Source organism: Nerophis ophidion, linkage group LG10 (assembly GCF_033978795.1).
Source record: "Nerophis ophidion isolate RoL-2023_Sa linkage group LG10, RoL_Noph_v1.0, whole genome shotgun sequence".
Lineage (NCBI taxonomy): Eukaryota > Metazoa > Chordata > Actinopteri > Syngnathiformes > Syngnathidae > Nerophis > Nerophis ophidion.
The window spans coordinates 51,895,854-51,915,853 of record NC_084620.1 but is presented as its reverse complement, the minus strand read 5'-3'; the positions used below and the strand labels follow the sequence as shown (position 1 = coordinate 51,915,853).

General features: G+C 36.8%; 1 protein-coding gene across 16 annotated transcripts in view; it reads left to right on the top strand.

Moving 5' to 3' along the window:
* The window catches only part of lrmp (lymphoid-restricted membrane protein), a 135,786-nt gene that overhangs the window by 38,031 nt on the left and 77,755 nt on the right, over positions 1 to 20,000 (top strand). For all 16 annotated transcript variants that reach the window (XM_061914062.1, XM_061914063.1, XM_061914067.1 and 13 more), the window contains 3 exons: positions 4,887 to 5,029; positions 8,020 to 8,119; positions 12,598 to 12,823. In XM_061914062.1, the coding sequence (XP_061770046.1) occupies positions 4,887 to 5,029; positions 8,020 to 8,119; positions 12,598 to 12,823 (469 nt within the window). The remainder of the gene's footprint in view (positions 1 to 4,886; positions 5,030 to 8,019; positions 8,120 to 12,597; positions 12,824 to 20,000) is intronic.

Sequence of the window (20,000 nt, the reverse complement as noted above, 5' to 3'; positions counted from 1 at the left end):
TCATGCAGAGACAGTGTTAAATTTAGCTCAATGAGGAGAGTCATATTGGGCTGTACACTTCCAACCTACGCCCTAAGGCACAGCCCACATGCTCCTCTATTTATTTGGGAGGTCCCTGGTTACATCACTTAGGGTGCTTCTGAAACCCCAGTTAGACACAAAATATGATTATTCAGAATTGCAAATGTGCTGACACCCGTGATATCGTCCTGTCTCTGCTTTGTCTACGTCACGGTACTCTATGTTCCAGACACGAACACTGATACGAGACGACTCGCAATCCAAGATTGCAAGTTGTCACTTTGCATGGAAAGAAAAGTACAACGTCAGCACAATTGATGATAACTATAGCAACAGCCTTTAAACATAATATAATTATTATACCAGTAATGCATTAAAAAAAAAAACCTAAAAATGAAATTTGATATGTACAAAGAAAAAGTTGCAATGTTGACTAATAACACAACGCTGCCATTAGTTTATTATTGTTATTATTTCTTTGGTCAGTGGTCAACAAAATAAACAGTTGTACATTCATACATTAAAAATGTTGCAGGGCAAAAGGGATTAGGCTGAAGTTGAACACTTACCCTAAACAATGTCAAATACAAGATGAGCTTCCTAAAAATATGAAATTTCCTTCGCACAACATGTAAATACACCTTGTACACAAAATAGACGCTGTTCAATTATATAAAATGTAAAGACGTGAAATATCCTTGTGCATCTGTTAGGTAAACTTTTGTACCATTTATATACAACAGTTATATTTCAATTATTTATATCCCACATTTAGTTTGTAATTAACATTGATCATAGTATTAACTACCTTGTTGATTCAAGAGTGATATATTTTTCCAAGACATTGGTCTTAGTGTTTTTTAAATGTGTGAATGGAACTGGAACATTTTAAGGAATCATTCAATATTCTTTAAAACTGCCATTTCTCCCCAAAAAATAATGGATCAAAGTAATGTTATGAATGACTTCACAGCAAATATTTTACTATTGAACTTCTTTTTTTTTTAATGATTATTTTCACACCATGAGTAGGGAAGGTTGTTTGGATTGTCATAAGTGAATGCTGCGCTTTTATTCCAAAGTACTTTTAAGGGTCATTGATGAGAATTACTCACATTGACCATAAGATGGCGGCACATATCTAGCATTCAGAGACCACCTGGTATTTTAATATTAGTTTGGAAGCAAGCTTTGTGGAGCTCATGATATCTCACCACCCAAATTGTAGAGGCTGGCAAGACGTAGTTTGGTCAACACCCCCAAATTTTAGTCAATTTATTTTGTTTTTTGTTTTTAAAATCTAGGAGTTAAAATGAATGTTGTTATGACCTATTGCTGCCATTTTGTGGTCGATGTGAGTAAATCACATCAATGACTTGAAATTATTTTGAAATAACAGCACAGCATTAGATACAATCCAAACAACCTTCCCTAGTCATGGTGCAAAAACTAATTTAAAAAAATAAATAAAAACACATGGTCACATGGACCTATTGAACTATTTAAGGCACCAAATACTTCATAGTTAGTAATTCACTTTAAAATATTTTTGGGGGAGTATACAGTATTACACATTTTCTCTTTGCTTAACAAAACAAAAACAGTTTTCTATGCCAAAGAAAACAAAAACAACTTTAAAAGAAATAAAACATAATCGACGTATACAACTGAAGTTGATCTAGAAATTTAAGGTTTAAAGGTAAAATGAAAAAATTTACATTTTTGAGGGGGGCCTTTTGGATGTTTTAGTGTGTTGTTTTTTTAATTAAAAAACTGCCATTTCTTTAAAAATAATGGATTAAAGGGACAAGCAGTAGTAACTGGATGGATGAATGGATGGAAGTTGATGTTATGAATTTACATCAAGTATTTTACTTTTGAACTTTTTTGGGGTGGAAATATTACATATTTTGTTTTTCTTGTGCACATATGCATATATAATTAATATAATTGAATATTAAGAGTGTGAAAGTGACTTATCAAGCAGCTAAAATGCACCAAACATGTATAAGTGTGGAGTGTTTTACATTTTTCCCATCATGCACTCTAATAGATTTAAATGGGTGTCATTTGGAATTTCTTTATGGTGTTCAAGCATTTTTTGTAATATCCACAATGTTCAGTAAGCATGTTGTGTGACCGTGTGTTTTTTTCCATCATGACTAGGTAAGGTTGTTTCGATTGCTGTGCTGTTATTTCAAAGTACTTTCAAGGGTAATTGGTCTGATTTACTCACATTGACCACAAGATGGCAGCAAATATGTCTGGGCCTTTTGGATGTTTTAGTGGGATTTATTTTTTTTTAAACTCATTGCTCAAAACTAATTAATCAGAATTAATGTTATGAAATATTGACCTGTCGAATATTGTTATTAACCTATTTAATACTATAAATAAATAATATATATATATGCCACTTAAAAAAAAAATTGGGGTGGAATTTAGCATTTTTAGTGTTTTTTGCCACAAAAAACAGGTTTTTCTTTAACAATAAAAAATAAAACATACAACTTTATATCGACTGATAGATGTAAATTTGATCTCACTGATTCTCAAATAAACTTGCTGTCTAAGTACCACTATAATGATATTAAATACAATAGTGTAGTAGACCTAAGTATTCATTAAGTAACACCATAATGACATTAAATACAGTAGTGTATTAGACCTAAGTATTCATTAAGTACCACCATAATGACAACATTAAATACACTAGTGTAGTAGACCTAAGTATTCATTAAGTACTACCATAATGAAAACCGGTCTACTACGCTACTGTATTTAATAAGTATTAAGTACCCCCATAATGACATTAAATACAGTAGTGTAGTAGACCTAAGTATTCATTAAGTACCACCATAATGACAACATTAAATACCACCATAATGACAACATTAAATACAGTAGCGTAGTAGACCTAAGTATTCATTAAGTACCACCATGACAACATTAAATACAGTAGCGTAGTAGACCTAAGTATTCATTAAGTACCACCATAATGACATTAAATACAGTAGCGTAGTAGACCTAAGTATTAAGTACCACCATAATGACATTAAATACAGTAGTGTAGTAGACCTAAGTAATCATTAAGTACCACCATAATGACAACATTAAATACAGTAGTGTAGTAGACCTAAGTATTAAGTACCCCATAATGACATTAAATACAGTAGTGTAGTAGACCTAAGTATTCATTAAGTACCACCATAATGACAACATTAAATACAGTAGTGTAGTAGACCTAAGTATTCATTAAGTACCACCATAATGACATTAAATACGGTAGCGTAGTAGACCTAAGTATTCATTAAGTACCACAATAATGACAACATTAAATACAGTAGCGTAGTAGACCTAAGTATTAAGTACCACCATAATGACATCAAATACAGTAGCGTAGTAGACCTAAGTATTCATTAAGTACTGCCACAATGACAACATTAAATACAGTATCGTAGTAGACCTAAGTATTCATTAACTACCACCATAATGACATTAAATACAGTAGCGTAGTAGACCTAAGTATTAAGTACCACCATAATGACATCAAATACAGTAGCGTAGTAGACCTAAGTATTCATTAAGTACCACCACAATGACAACATTAAATACAGTATCGTAGTAGACCTAAGTATTCATTAACTACCACCATAATGACATTAAATACAGTAGCGTAGTAGACCTAAGTATGAATTAAGTACTATCATGACATTACATACAATAGTGTAGTAGACCTAAGTATTCATTAAGTACCACATAATGACAGCATTAAAATACAGTAGCGCAGCGTTTTATTTAAGCAGTATATAATAAATACTGATATATAATGTAGTTTATATGTAATATTTACATATTATACATGCAGTATATAAAAAATACTGTTATATATTATGTAATGTGGTGTGTTATATTTACATATTATACATGCGGTGTATAATAAATACTGATATTATATCATGTGTATATGTAATATTATGTATGCAATTTATAATAAATACTGATATATAATATAGTGTATATGTAATATTTACATATTAGATATGCATTATATAATAAATACTGATATAGTGTATAGGTAATATTTACATATATATGCAGTATATAAATACTGAAATATTATATATTATAGTGTATATGTAATTATATATTATAGGGACGGCGTGACGCAGTGGGGAGAGTGGCCGTGCGCAACCCGAGGGTCCTTGGTTCAATTCCCGCCTAGTACCAACCTCGTCACGTCCGTTGTGTCCTGAGCAAGACACTTCACCCTTGCTCCTGATGGGTGCTGGTTAGCGCCTTGCATGGCAGCTCCCTCCATCAGTGTGTGAGTGTGTGTGTGAATGGGTAAATGTGGAAGTAGTGTCAAAGCGCTTTGAGTACCTTGAAGGTAGAAAAGCGCTATACAAGTACAACCCATTTATCATTTATTTATTTATATATGTAGTATATAATAAATACTGATATATAGTGTATATATAATAGTTATTTATGCAATATATAATAAATACTGATATATACTATATAACATTGAGCACGTACATTATTACATTATATGTAACAGCTGCAGAATAAAAAAAAAAAAGAGTAAATCCAGCAGAAAATAGACATTAACAAATAGGAATTTTGCATTTTTGTCCACTTGTTGCACATTTTTCTGTCATATTCCTCCTCTCCCCCCACACAACACACCATGGCTTACATAACTGTCGGTGCAGCTTATTGGGTGTGTTGTAGCGTGAACACCACCCACTCCCACTCCTGCTTGCATGCATTAGGCACGCAGGCCAGGAAAAGAGTGAAATGCATTATCAGCACAGCAAGTGTAGTCTCCTCGTCACCTGAGCCCGAGTCTTGTCTTGCAGGCCCAGCTGGACGCCTGGCAGGAGGACTGTGCCCTGGGCCTGGACCGCCTCGCTCGCTACACCGACTGCATCGAGAAGGAGCTGATCAAAATGGCGGGAAACTTGAGGAGGTCCCGCGCTGAGATCCTGCACCTTTCCGTCAGGTAACTTTAGCTTTTCTTAACTGTTGCTAAAAAGTAGTAACTTTTTAACTAATGCAAGTATTCTCCTTTTGAGGGAGTAATAAGAAGGGAATAATTAATTACCCGTTTGTGGACAAGGCGACTACAGCCGTGGAAGCGCATCCAGTCTTTTTATTAAAGAGTGTCAGGTTCAAACACCAAACAATAACACAAGAAGAGAAGAAGGAATCAAGCAGAGACAGAGTTGAATTTTGCTCATGAGGAGAGACGTATGGGGCTGTGCACTCAGTTACAGTTTCCCCCTACGCTCTTAGGTACAGCCCCACGTGCTCCTCTATTTGTTTGGGATGTCCCTAGTTGACATCACTGAGGCTGCAAGCTTCCTACAGTAGACACAATACATGATTGTTCAGAATGGAAACGTGCTGACGCTCGTGATTTCACCCTGTCTCTGTTTTGTCTGCGTTGAGGTACTCGATGTCCGTCCTTGGCTGTCAGCAGGCAGGGTCTGGAACCAAACTGCTGACGAGAACATTTTGCAGAGCAAAACCACAAGTTGTTGTCCGGTTCAAACACTGATGACATTTATCAAACAAGACAAGAAGCAAGGAATTAAACAGACAGAAATAAATTTGGCACAATTGAGGAGAAACGTCTGGGCTGTACTCTTGTACAGTCTCCCAACACGCTTTGACGAAAGATTGTATGCCTCCTCTTTTATTTGGACTTTCCCTGATTACATGGCAGCAGCTGTTTCTAAAGAGATGGTGGTCGTAAACAGCCACTGCCTTTCTCACAAAACAGTTCAAAGAAAAGGTTGTAAAAAAAAAAAAAGCTGCCTGGAGGGAGATCAGGTCCTGCCTCCTCTCTCTGCTTTGTAGAGCTCATGTAAAAACAAAATCTTCCTATGGATGACAATACATCAAAGAAACAAACACCCCTCGTGTCACTCCCCATCCTACACAATAGAGTTTTACAAGCCTTATGCTTTGTAGGATCAAAAACAGCTTTCGTCCTTTCGCTGAACTCAATGTAACACAAATTTTTGTGATAACTTAGATACAATTATTCTGACATTTAAGTTAAAGTACCAATGACTGTCACACTGTGTGGCGAAATTATTTTCTGCATTTGACCCATTACCCTTGATCACCCCCTGGGAGGTGAGGGGAGCAGTGGGCAGCAGCGGTGCTGCGCCCGGGAATTTGTGCCTTCGCACAGATAGAAAAGTACAACTTGAGCACAATTGATAATACCTATAGCAACGGCCTTTAAGCATAAGAGTTGTGTGATAACTTATACATAAATATTCTAACAAATGGTGCTAACACGAGCCAGTGGAAAGATCTGCTGTCTGCAAACTGCAAGGCTGAGCTAATGCTGCTCTGTCTGGGCGCTCACGTCACTTAGTAATGGGCCACGCCTTTTAAAAGTGCAGACACACACTCTGGTCTCATGAAACATCTCAAATGCACTAAAACGTGGTTTTAGTCCGCATACAGGCGCACTAAAACGTGGTTTTAGTCCGCATACAGGCGCACTAAAACAGTTTGCTTTGTTTTTAATTAGAGGCTTTTGGAGATTTTAGTTTGAATGTGTTTGCTGTCAATTATTACTCCATTTTAACACCTTTTACCAGGTAGATCCAAGTAATGTATTTTGTGTGTGCGTGCGTGTGTGTGTCTAAAAAGTCCTTAAAACAGATTTAAGACCTTTTACAAGGTAACTCTAAATTAATGTTTTCTGTGTGTGTGTGTGTGTGTGTGTGTTTGAGCGGTTCAAAGTGTGTGTAAAAAGTCCTTAAAATAGATTTAAGACCTTTTACAAGGTAAAAATTAGTTTGTGTGTTAGTGAAAGGCTGTGTTTCCTTAAAAAGTCCTTAAAACAGATTTAAGACCTTTTACAAGGTAAGTTTAAATTTTCTGTGTGCGTGTGCGGTTCAAAGTGTGTGTGTGTGTGTGTGTGTGTGTGTGTGTGTGTGTGTGTGTGTAAAAAGTCCTTAAAATAGATTTAAGACCTTTTACAAGGTAAATGTTAATTAGTGTGTTTGTTAGTGAAAGTCTGTGTGTGTGTCCTTAAACAGATTTAAGACCTTTTTACAAGGTACATTTTAATTAATATGTGTGTGTGTGTGTTTGTGTGTGTGTGTGTGTGTTTGAGCGGTTCAAAGTGTGTGTAAAAAGTCCTTAAAATAGATTTAAGACCTTTTACAAGGTAAAAATTAGTTTGTGTTAGTGAAAGTCTGTGTGTGTGTCCTTAAAAAGTCCTTAAAACAGATTTAAGACCTTTTACAAGGTAAGTTTAAATTTTGTGTGTGTGTGTGTAAAAAGTCCTTAAAATAGATTTAAGACCTTTTACAAGGTAAATGTTAATTAGTGTGTGTGTTAGTGAAAGTCTGTGTGTGTGTCCTTAAACAGATTTAAGACCTTTTTACAAGGTACATTTTAATTGGTGTGTGTGTGTGTGTGTGTGTGCGTGTGCTATATAACAGTCCCAGTGGCTTAGTAGCAGCCCAGAGAGGGTTAGAGTTAGAAAGAGAGGGTAGATAGAGTTAGTCTAAAAAGGGTTACTTCCTGCTCGCTCTACACTTTAGTCTCACCAGTGGAGGTAGCTTAGTCCTACTATTGGATGTTAGTCCCACCAGTGGATGTAGTTTAGTCCTAGTATTGGACGTTAGTCCCACCAGTGGATGTAGTTCAGCTGTGAGTAGAGTCTGCAGTCAGAAGGTGTGAGGAGGAAGTCCACTGGGCCAGTTGGAGAACTGGCGCTGGTCACCCTGGGAAACAAAATGGGACACTGCATGGGCCTGCGGATTGGGTACAGTTCTAGGACCTCTCTGGTCCATCGGCTCTCTAGATCTTCTTGCTTCTTGTGATGCTGGTCTAGGATCTCTCTGGTCCATCTGCACTCTAGATCTTCTTCCTTCTTGTGATGCTGGTCTAGGATCTCTCTGGTCCATCTGCACTCTAGATCTTCTTCCTTCTTGTGATGCTGTGGTCTCCATCACGCAGGGTGCAGGAACAGCAGAACCAGAAGCGACAGCTTTGTGAAGAGCTGAAGACCCCTCAGGAGAGTAGGGAGGCCTCATGCCAGACCCCCGTGCCAGAGGAGGTGAGTCTGTACTCTTCCACCACACTTGTTGGCCTTAAGTCTCTACAAAAATCACTTTTATGGACACGTTATATCAGACCGGCAGATAATTGTTGAACTACTATGGACATTACGTTTAGAAAAGAGCAAACTGGTGCAATGTTGACTTTAAGAACTGGAATCTGCCATGTAGGCTTTTTTTTTTCTCTCAAAGATAATAATGAATCAAAATCAGTGTTGTGAGTTACTGACCCTATTCAAGGCTTCAAATACTTCACATCAAATATTACACTTGCAAATAATTTTCAGGGAAATGTGACATATTTGATGTGTTTGGCAGATCTGGAGTTGATATAGAGATTTTAGTGTTGAATCAATCAATTATAATTTATTTGTAACATTTTTAAATATATATTTTAATAAAACTGTCATTGTTGTAAAAATAATAATGAATCAAAATCCATCCATCCATCCATTTTCTACCGCTCATTCCCTTTTGGGGTCGCGGGGGGAGCTGGCGCCTATCTCAGCTACAATCGGGCGGAAGGCGGGGTACACCCTGGACAAAATCAATTTTATAAATTATTGACCTATTTAAGGCTCCAAATATTACACTTGCAAATATTTGGGGGGAAAATATTACATATTTTTTGTTTACCGTATAAAAACTGGGTGTTTTTTTTCGACAAAAATGGCTCCACAAATTTAAAAAAACAAATAAAATAAAAACTTACAATGGACAGATATAGCTGTAGTTGATCTTGAGACTGAAAGTAAAACATTTTTTTAATTTTAACACTTTTAGATCGTTGAAAATTGTAGTGGGATTTTAAAAAAAACTGCTGAAAAAATAATGAATTAAAATCAATTGGCGAAAATGAATATTTTCGATAAGGACCTAAGTCTTCTAAGACAAAGGCCATAAAACACAAAAATATGGATTTAAGTGTAGAATGTACATAATCACTCATTTATTTTTAACATTTTAAAATATATATATATTTATTAAACTGTCATTGTTGTAAAAAAAAATGGTAATGAATCAAAATCAATGTTATGAGTTATTGACCTATTTAAGGCTCCAAATATTACACTTGCAAATATTTCTTGGGGAAAATATTGCATACTTTGTGTTAACCGTATGAAAACGAGTTGTTTTTTTAAACAAAATTTTGAAAAATAAAAAAAACTTACAGATAAAGCTGAAATTGATCTTGAGAGTTAAGTGAAAGTAAAAAAAAAAGAAAAAAAAAAAGGAATGTTTTATTTTTAACACTTATGAGTGGGGCCCTTTTAGATTGCTAACAATATCAGTGGGTTTGTAAATAAAAATTCTGCACAGAAAATAATGAATTAAAATCAATTGGCAAAAATAATAATGAATCAAAGTCATTGTTTCGAGTTATTGACCTATTTAAGGCTCCAAATACTTCACATCAAATATTACACTTGAATATATTTTTGGGGGAAAATATTGCATATTTTGTGTTTACCGTATAAAAACTAGTTGTTGTTTTTTTTTCATAAAAATGGCCAAAACAAATAAACTTACAATCGACAGATGAAGCTGAAGTTGATTTTGAGACTTAAGTGAAAGTAAAAAAACATTATTTTTTTTTTAAATTGTTTTATTTTTAACACTTTTATGAGTGGGGCCCTTTTAAATAGCTAACAATTTTAGTGTGATTTTAAATAAAAACTCTTCTAAAAAAATATATATATAACAATAATAATGAATTAAAATCAATTGGCGAAAATATTGAAAATTTTAGCTAAGAAACTAAGTCTTTAAGACAAAAAAGCCATAAAAAACAAAAATATGAAAACTTATAATCGACAGATCTAAAGTTGGTCTAGAGATTTTTGTGTGGAATGTACAAAAATCAATCAATTATAATTTATTTGTAACATTTTCTTTTTTATTTAACTGTCATTGATGTAAGATTAATAATGAATCAAAATCTACGTTATGAATTATTGCCCTATTTAAGGCTCCAATTAACTTGCAAATATTTTGGAGGGAAAATATTGCATATTTTGTGTTTACCGTATAAAAACGGTTGGGTTTTTTAAGACAAAAATGGCCCCAAAAAAAAAAAAAGTTTTAAAAAGACTTTCAATCGACGGATGAAGCTGAAATTGATCTTAAGTGACAGTAAAATAAACATGTTTAAAAAATGGATGTTTATTTTTAACACTTTTATGGGTGGGACCCTTTTAAGATCGCTAACAATTTTGGTGGGATATAAAAAAAAACTGCTGAAAAAATAATGAATTAAAATCAAGACAAGGAACTAAGTCTTCTAAATCAAAAAGGCCATAAAACAAACACATAAATATGAAAACTTATAATTAACAGATCTTAAGTTGATTTGTTGAATGTAAAACAAACAAAAAATGTATGAGTTATTTTTTACACTAATTAATGGGGCCATTTACGATCCCTGAAAATTTTAGTGGGATTTCAGCTCTCATTCTTCCAAAAATATTGAATGAGAATCAATGTAATAAATCTTTGACATGTTTGGACTTCACATCAAATACCACTTTACAAACATTTTGGGGGAATATATTGCACATTTTGTATTTCTGCCATTAAAAATAGGGAAATATTTGTCTGTATGTGTGTATGTAAGTACAAACCCCGTTTCCATATGAGTTGGAAAATTGTGTTAGATGTAAATATAAACGGAATACAATGATTTGCAAATCATTTTCAATCCATTTTCATTTGAATTTGCTACAAAGACAACATATTTGATGTTCAAACTGATAAACATTTATTTTTTTGCAAATCATTAACTTTAGAATTTGATGCCTGCAACATGTGACAAAGAAGTTGAGAAAGGTGGCAATAAATACTGATAAAGTTGAGAAATTCTCATTAAACACTTATTTGGAACATTCCACAGGTGTGCAGGCTAATTGGGAACAGGTGGGTGTCATGATTGGGTATAAAAACAGCTTCCATGAAATGTTAAGTAATTCACAAACAAGGATGGGGCGAGCTGTCGTATTTCACACATCATAATGCGCCACACATTTTGATGGGAGACAGGCCTGGACTGCAGGCGGGCCAGGAAAGTACCCGCACTCTTTTACTACGAAACCACGCTGTTATAACACGTGGCTTGGCATTGTCTTGCTAAAATAAGCAGGGGCGTCCATGATAACGTTGCTTGGATGACAACATATGTTGCTCCAAAACCTGTATGGACCTTTCAACATTAATGGTGCCTTCACAGATGTGTAAGTTACCCATGCCTTGGGCACTAATACACCCCCATACCATCACACATGCTGGCTTTTCAACTTTGCGCCTATAACAATCCGAATGGTTATTTTCCTCTTTGTTCTGGAGGACACCACGTCCTCTGTTTCCAAAATCAATTTGAAATGTGGACTCGTCAGACCACAAAACACCTTTCCACTTTGCATCAGTCCAGCTTAGGTGAGCTCGGGCCCAGCGAAGCCAGCGGTGTTCCTTAGTGTTGTTGATAAACGGGTTCGGCTTTGCATAGTAGAGTTTTAATTTGCACTTACAGATGTAGCGACCAACTGTAGTTACTGACAGTGGATTTAGGAAGTGTTCCTGAGCCCATGTGGTGATATCTTTTACACACTGATGGCAGTTTTTGATGCAGTACCGCCTGAGGGATCAAAAGTCCGTAATATCATCGCTTACGTGCAGTGATTTCTCCAGATTCTCTGAACCTTTTGATGATTTTACGGACCGTAGATGGTAAAATCCCTAAATTCCTGGCAATAGCTCGTTGAGAAATGTTGTTCTAAAACTGTTCGACAATTTGCTTACAAAGTGGTGACCCTCGCCCCATCCTTGTTTGTGAATTACTTAACATTTCATGAAAGCTACTTTTATACCCAATAATGGCACCCACCTGTTCCCAATTAGCCTGCACACCTGTGGGATGTCCCATGTAAGTGTTTGATGAGCATTCCTCAACTTGATCAGTATTTATTGCCAACTTTCCCAACTTCTTTGTCACGTGTTGCTGGCATCAAATTCTAAAGTTAATGATTATTTGAAAGAAAAAAAAGGTTTATCAGTTTGAACATCAAATATGTTGTCGTTGTAGCATATTCAACTGAATATGGGTTGAAAATGATTTCCTAATCATTGTATTCTGTTTATATTTACATCTAACACAATTTCACAACTCATATCGAAACGGGGTTTGTATATATGTATTCATATAAAAAGTGTATATGTGTATGTTGTGTTTTATTTAAAAAAAATGAAAAATACCAAAATAGTTCCTGCATGTTTTAAATTTCCAGTGTTGAGTGGAAAATATTTGTGCAGCCCTGCATTGTAGCGTCAGGTAGAGAATATTATTTCTATTCCTTTTCCACAAGAACAGTGGCAGGAACCTGAGTGGGCGTCTGAGACGTGCTCGACCTCCGCATTTAATTATTGAACTTGCTTTGTGCTCTGGTTGTCCAAATTTGTCATCGTCTGGTATTTGTTCTTCCCAAAGACGGGGGAGGATCTGGAATGGGACGAGGAATACGCCCTGCAAGACTTCCTGAAAAAGGAAATTGCGGTGAGCAACTGTCGAGTGCAGGACCACGAGAGGGAAAGCAACGCCGAGGAGGCCCCTAAGGGGGCCGAAGAGGACGACGACGCAGAGAAGTGGATGGTGGTGGACGGCACGGGTGACGGAGAAGTGAGGGACACGTCCACACCCGTGTCTGCAGGTAGAGGTGAGGGAGCACTCTTTTATTAGAATGGACACGGGCGGCCATACCTTTTTCCACTGAGGGCCACTTTTTAATATTTTTAATTTTCAATACCAATACAATATATATTTTCGGGCTCCGGGCACTCGAAAGGGTATCGTCAAAAACATTTGTTAAAAATAAGTCTTAAAAAAAAAAAAAAGAAATGTTTACGCCTAAATCTCAACTTGGTATCTATATGTCGATTTAATGTTTTTATGACCTTTGTGATAGAGAAAAAAAATGTTTCCCCATCCATCCATCTTCTTCCGCTTATCCGAGGTTGGGTCGTGGGGGCAGCAGCCTAAGCAGGGAAGCCCAGACTTCCCTCTCCCCAGCCACTTCGTCCAGCTCCTCCCGGGGATCCCGAAGCGTTCCCAGGCCAGCCGGGAGACATGGTCTTCCCAACGTGTCCTGGGTCTTCCCTGTGGCCTCCTACCGGTTGGACGTGCCCAAAACACCTCCCTAGGGAGGCGTTCGGGTGGCATCCTGACCAGATGCCCGAACCACCTCATCTGGCTCCTCAACATGTGGAGTAGCAGCGGCTTTACTTCGAGCTCCTTCCGGATGGCAGAGCTTCTCACCCTATCTCTAAGGGAGAACCCTGCCACCCGGCGGAGAAAACTCATTTCGTCCTCTTGTACCCGTGATCTTGTCCTTTCGGTCATGACCCAAAGCTCATGACCATAGGTGAGGATGGGAACGTAGAACGACCGGTAAATTGAGAGCTTTGCCTTCCGGCTCAGCTCCTTCTTCACCACAACGGATCGATACGTCTGCAATACTGAAGACGCCGCACCGATCCGCCTGTCGATCTCACGATCCACTCTTCCCTCACTCGTGAACAAGACTCCTAGGTATTTGAACTCCTCCACTTGGGGCAGGGTCTCTTCCCCAACCCGGAGATGGCATTTCACCCTTTTCCGGGCGAGAACCATGGACTCTGACTTGGAGGTGCTGATTCTCACTCCGGTCGCTTCACACTCAGCTGCGAACCGATCCAGTGAGAGCTGAAGATCCCGGCCAGATGAAGCCATTAGGACCACATCGTCTGTAAAAAGCAGAGACCCAATCCCGCCGCCACCAAACCGGAACCCCTCATAGCCTTGACTCCGCCTAGAAATTCTGTTCATATAAGTTATGGACAGAATCGGTGTAAAGGACAGCCTTGGCGGAGTCCAACCCTCACTGGAAACAATGCGGACCAAGCTCTGACACTGATCGTACAGGAAGCGAACCGCCACAATCAGAGTCCCATACCCCAGACTCTCTGAGCACTCCCCACAGGACTTCCCGAGGGACACGGTCGAATGCCTTCTCCAAGTCCACAAAGCACATGTAGACTGGTTGGGCAAACTCCCATGCACCCTCAAGAACCCTGCGGAGAGTATAGAGCTGGTCCACAGTTCCACAACCAGAACGAAAACCACACTGTCCCTCCTGAATCCGAGGTTCGACTATCCGGCCTAGCCTCCTCTCCAGTACACCTGAATAAACCTTACCGGGACGGCTGAGGAGTGTGATCCCACGATAGTTGGAACACACCCTCCGGTACCCCTTCTTAAAGAGAGGGACCACCACCCCGGTCTGCCATTTCAGAGGTACCGCCCCCGATGTCCACGCGATGCTGCAGTCTTGTCAACCAAGACAGCCCCACAGCATCCAGAGCCTTAAGGAACTCCGGGCGGATCTTATCCACCGAGGAACTTTTTAACTACCTTAGCCCCAGAAATAGGAGAACCCACCACAGACTCCTTAGGCACTGCTTCTTCATAGGAAGACGTGTTTGTGGGATTGAGGAGGTCTTCGAAGTATTCCTTCCACCGATCCACAACATCCGCATTCAAGGTCAGCAGAACACCATCCGCACCATACATGGTGTTGACAGTGCACTGCTTCCCCTTCCTGAGGCGACGGATCGTGGTCCGGAATTGCTTCGAAGCCGTCCAGAAGTGGTTTTCCATGGCTTCTTTGAACTCCTCCCATGTCCGAGTTTTTGCCTCCGCGACCGCTGAAGCTGCACACCGCTTGGCCTGTCGCTACCTGTCCACTGCCTCCTATTTTTTTTTTTTTTTATGGCAAGAAATTAGGATAGATAGAATATTAATTTATATTTTTATTTAATTTTTTTTGTTTGTTTTTTGCCCTTTTTGTCAAACTAACCCCTCAAGAAATAAAATGTGGAGTATTTTTCTCCCCCCAAAATTAAAGGTAATATATTTGATGCGAAATCAACATGTCAGTGATTTGAGTTTTTTTAGAAATGAGCTAAAAAAATTGTTAAAAAAATAAGTCATACATTTTTTATTTTTTTTTAAACACTTAAACCTCGAGATTAACTTTACATCTGTCTGATTATACGTTTTTAATATTTTTTGGGTTTTTTAAATCAGATTTATGCCGCTTTTAAAAAAAAAAAAAAAAATTTGGAAGAAAGCCCTACATGCAGTATTTTTCCCAATGTTTGTTAGTGTAATGAATATTCAACGTGAAGTAATAAAAGCCCTAAATGATCAATAATTTATAACATTTATTTTGATGTGATATTTAAAAAAAAAAATAAAATAAAATAAATAAAAATCCCACAAAAATTCTTGGGGATCTAAAAAGGCCCAACTAATAAATGTTAGTGATGCTTTTTTTTTTTAAATTAAGCCCTATATGCAGTAGTATTTCCTATTTTAGTGGAATTAATATTCCATGTGAAGTGTTTGGAGCCCTAAACAGGTCAATTATTAATAACCTTGATTTTGATTCAATATTTTTGGAGCAATAACGGTTAAAAAAAAAAAAAAAAAAAAATCGCCAAAAAGGGACAAGCGGTAGAAAATAAATGAATGGATAAAGACCCTAATGGACCTTAAGTGTTAAAAATAAGTTACACAATTCTATCATGTTTTATTTTCAACACTTAAACCTAAAGATCAACTTAAGATCTGTTATGTTTTTAATCCATCCATCCATCCATTTTCTACCGCTTATTCCCTTTCGGGGTCGCGGGGGGCGCTGGCGCCTATCTCAGCTACAATCGGGCGGAAGGCGGGGTACACCCTGGACAAGTCGCCACCTCATCGCAGGGCCAACACAGATAGACAACATTCACACTCACATTCACACACTAGGGACCATTTTAGTGTCGCCAATCAACCCCAGGTGCATGTCTTTGGAGGTGGGAGGAAGCCGGAGTACCCGGAGGGAACCCACGCATTCACGGGGAGAACATGCAAACTCCACACAGAAAGATCCCGAGCCTGGATTTGAACCCAGGACTGCAGGACCTTCGTATTGTGAGGCAGACGCACTAACCCCTCTGCCACCGTGAAGCCCATGTTTTTAATCATTTTTATTCATTTTAATTTTTTATTCCCCCCTTTTTTTTTTTTAAAGTAAGCCCTATGTGCAGTACTTCTAACTTTAGTGGAATTAATATTCATAATTCATAACATTGATTTTGATTATTACATTTTGAGCAATGAAAGTTAAAAAAATAATAATAAAAAGAGACCCTAAAGGGCCCCATTAAGTGTTAAAAATAAGTCACACAATTCTATTTTGTTTTACTTTCAACACTTAAACCTTGAGATCAACTTAAGATCTGTTGATTATGTTTTTAATATATTTTATGTTTGTTTTATGCCCCCTTTTTTTTAAGTAAGCCCTATATGCATTATTTCCAATTTTAGTGGAATTAATATTCAATGTGAAGTAATTAGAGCCAAAATAGGTCAATAATTCATAACATTTATTTTGATTAATTATTATATTTATTATATTTTTTTATGTATTTTTTAAAAAATTATTTTCTTTAGTTTTCTTAGACAAGAAAAAAGACAACTTTCTTATGGCAAACAGAAAATATTCCAAACAATATTTTATGTGAAGTAATTGTCAATAATTCATAACATTGATTTTGATTTATTATTTTTTGAGCAATGACAGTTTAAAAAAAAATCCCACAGAAATTCTTGGGGCTCCAAGAAGATCCAAATCATAAGTGTTAAAAATAAGTCATGCTTAAATCTTTAAATTAACGTTTTATTCGTCGATTGTAATTTATTTATTATTTTTGTTAGTTTTCTCAGACAAGAAAAGATACAACTTCCTTATGGCAAACAGAAAATATTCCAAACAGTATTTGATGTGAAGTAATTTTCAATAATTAATTTTGATTCATTATTATATTTTGAGCAATGACAGTTAAAAAAAAACAACAAAAAAAATCCCAAAAAACACAAATTCTCGGAAATCCAAAAAGGCCCAACTCAAAAGTGTTAAATGAGTCATGCTTAAATCCTTAAATTAACTTTTTGTTTGTTGATTGTACTTTTTTTTTTGTTAGTTTTCTCAGACAAGAAAAAGGATACAACTTTCTTATGGCAAAGAGAAACTATTCCAAACAATATTTTATGTGAAGTATTTGTCACTAATTCATACATTTAAACATTTAAAAAATAAAACATGACCCTAAAAGGCCCCATTAAGTGTTAAAAATAAGTCATACAATTTTCTTTTGTTTTACGTTCAACACTTAAACCTTGAGATCAACTTAAGATCTGTCGATTGTTTTTAATTTATTATTTTTTTTTGCATTATGCCCCCGCATTTTATTTTATTTTATTTTTTTTAACTAAGCCCTATATTCAGTATTTCCAATTTTAGTGGAATTGATATTCAATGTGAAGTAATTAGAGACCTAAATATGTCAATAATGACAGTTTATTAAAAAAAAAGTAAAGAGACCCCAAAGGTCTCCATTAAGTGTTAAAAATAAGTCATACAGTTGTATTGTTTTTCTTTCAACACTTAAACCTTGAGATCAACTTAAGATCTGACTGTTTTAAATTTTTTGTTGTTGTTGTTTTGTTTTTGCATTATTATTTTTTTAAGTAAGCCTTATATGCAGGATTATTTCCAATTTTAGTGGAATTAATATTCAATGTGAAGTAATTGGAGCCCTAAATAGGGCAATAATTCATAACATTGATTTTGTTTCATTATTATATTTTGAGCCACAACCGTTTAAAAAAATAAATAAAAATCGCACTAAAATTTTTGACGATTCAAAAAGGCCCAAATCATAAGTGTTAAAAATAAATCATGCTAAAATCTTTAGGTTAACTTTTTTTATTATTATTATTTTTGTTAATTTTCTCAGACCAGAAAAATGGTACAACTTTATTAGTGGAAACAGAAAATATTCCAAACTATTTGATGTGACGTAATTGTCAATAATTTATAACATTGATTTTGATTCATTATTATATTTCGGAGCAATGACAATTTTAAAGGCCTACTGAAATGAGATTTTCTTTAAACGGGGATAGCAGGTCCATTCTATGTGTCGTACTTGATCATTTCGCGATATTGCCATATTTTTGCTGAAAGGATTTAGTATCGACGATAAAGTTCACAACTTTTGGTTGCTAATAAAAAAGCCTTGTCTGTACCAGAAGTAGCAGACGATGTGCGCGTGACGTCACGGGTTGTGGAGCTCCTCACTTCTTCACATTGTTTACAATCATGGCCACCAGCAGCAAGAGCGATTCGGACCGAGAAAGCGACAATTTCCTCATTAATTTGAGCGAGGATGAAAGATTTGTGGATGAGGAAAGTTAGAGTGAAGCGCTAGGAGAAAAAAAGGCGACGGCCGTGGGAGCAATTCAGATGTTATTAGACACATTTACAAGGATAATTCTGGAAAATCCCTTATCTGCTTATTGTGTTAATAGTGTTTTAGTGAGATTATAAAGTCATACCTGAAAGTCGGAGGGCTATGGTGAACGCCAGTGTCTCTGAGAGAAGCCAATGGAGGAGCCAAGATCACAGCTGCAGGAGGAGGTCGCATAACCCACTCAAGTCTCCGGTAAGAGCCGACTTAATATCACAATTTTCCCATTCAAAAACTTGCTGGTTGACGTAGAGAAACATGTTCGCTTGACCGCTCTGTGTTAAAGCTTCACAACAAACAAAGAAACACCGGCTGTGTTTTGGTTGCTAAAGCAGCTGCAATCCACCGCTTTCACCAACAGCATTCTTCTTTGACGTCTCCATTATTAATTGAACAAATTGCAAAAGATTCAGCAACACAGATGTCCAAAATACTGTGTAATAATTCGATTAAAACAGACTACTTTTAGCCGTGAGTGGTGCTGGGCTAATATGTCCGCTCCAACCAATAACGTCACAAGCAAGCGTCAACATAATTTCGCGACGTTTTCAACAGGATACCTCGCGGGAAATTTAAATTACAATTTAGTAAACTAAACCGGCCGTATTGGCATGCAGGGACGTGCACATGATTATAGAGGGGCAGGGGCTCAAGTCAGAAAAGAGCGGGACATTTTTTGGGGTCCTTTACACAATATGGAAATTAATGTAAAATTAAATTTACTAATAGGAAGCTAACTACTTAGCTGTGTGTCCTTTGGAGGTAAAAGTGATTGCCATTTCTTTTGTGTCAACAAATTATTGTCATGAGTTAATTCACATTATCATAGGCTTGGAAGACAGGAAAAGCAACAAAACACTGCTTTATTTTTAGGCTATTTATTGTTAAAGATAAGCACTTTAATATTGAACATTGAACAGTGCAACATGAACTTGAAAAAAAAATACAAAATAAATACCCAAATGGAAAAACTTCAATGTGAAAATCTGTCCTTCTTCCCTTAACTTGATGAAAACACCATCAAGTTGTAACTTATGGTCTTTCTCCCTTAATGCTCAGACTAAACAACTGAAACGCAATACGGGGCCAAAAATATGGACCAGGGGCCAGTAGAGGGTTGTAAAATGGAGGCCAAATATGCTCCTCAATGTAAATTCAGGGCTTTCATGAAATGTTGTGAAATCAGTGCACAATCAGGAGCCAAACCTTCTGGGGGCCTTAAAGCAGCAACCTTCTGGGGGCCATGTCCCTGTAGTGAAGTGAAGTGAATTATATTTATATAGCGCTTTTCTCTAGTGACTCAAAGCGCTTTACATAGTGAAACCCAATATCTAAGTTACATTTAAACCAGTGTGGGTGGCACTGGGAGCAGGTGGGTAAAGTGTCTTGCCCAAAGACACAACGGCAGTGACTAGGATGGCGGAAGCGGGAATCGAATTTGCAACCCTCAAGTTGCTGGCACGGCTGCTCTACCAACCGAGCTATACCGCCTGT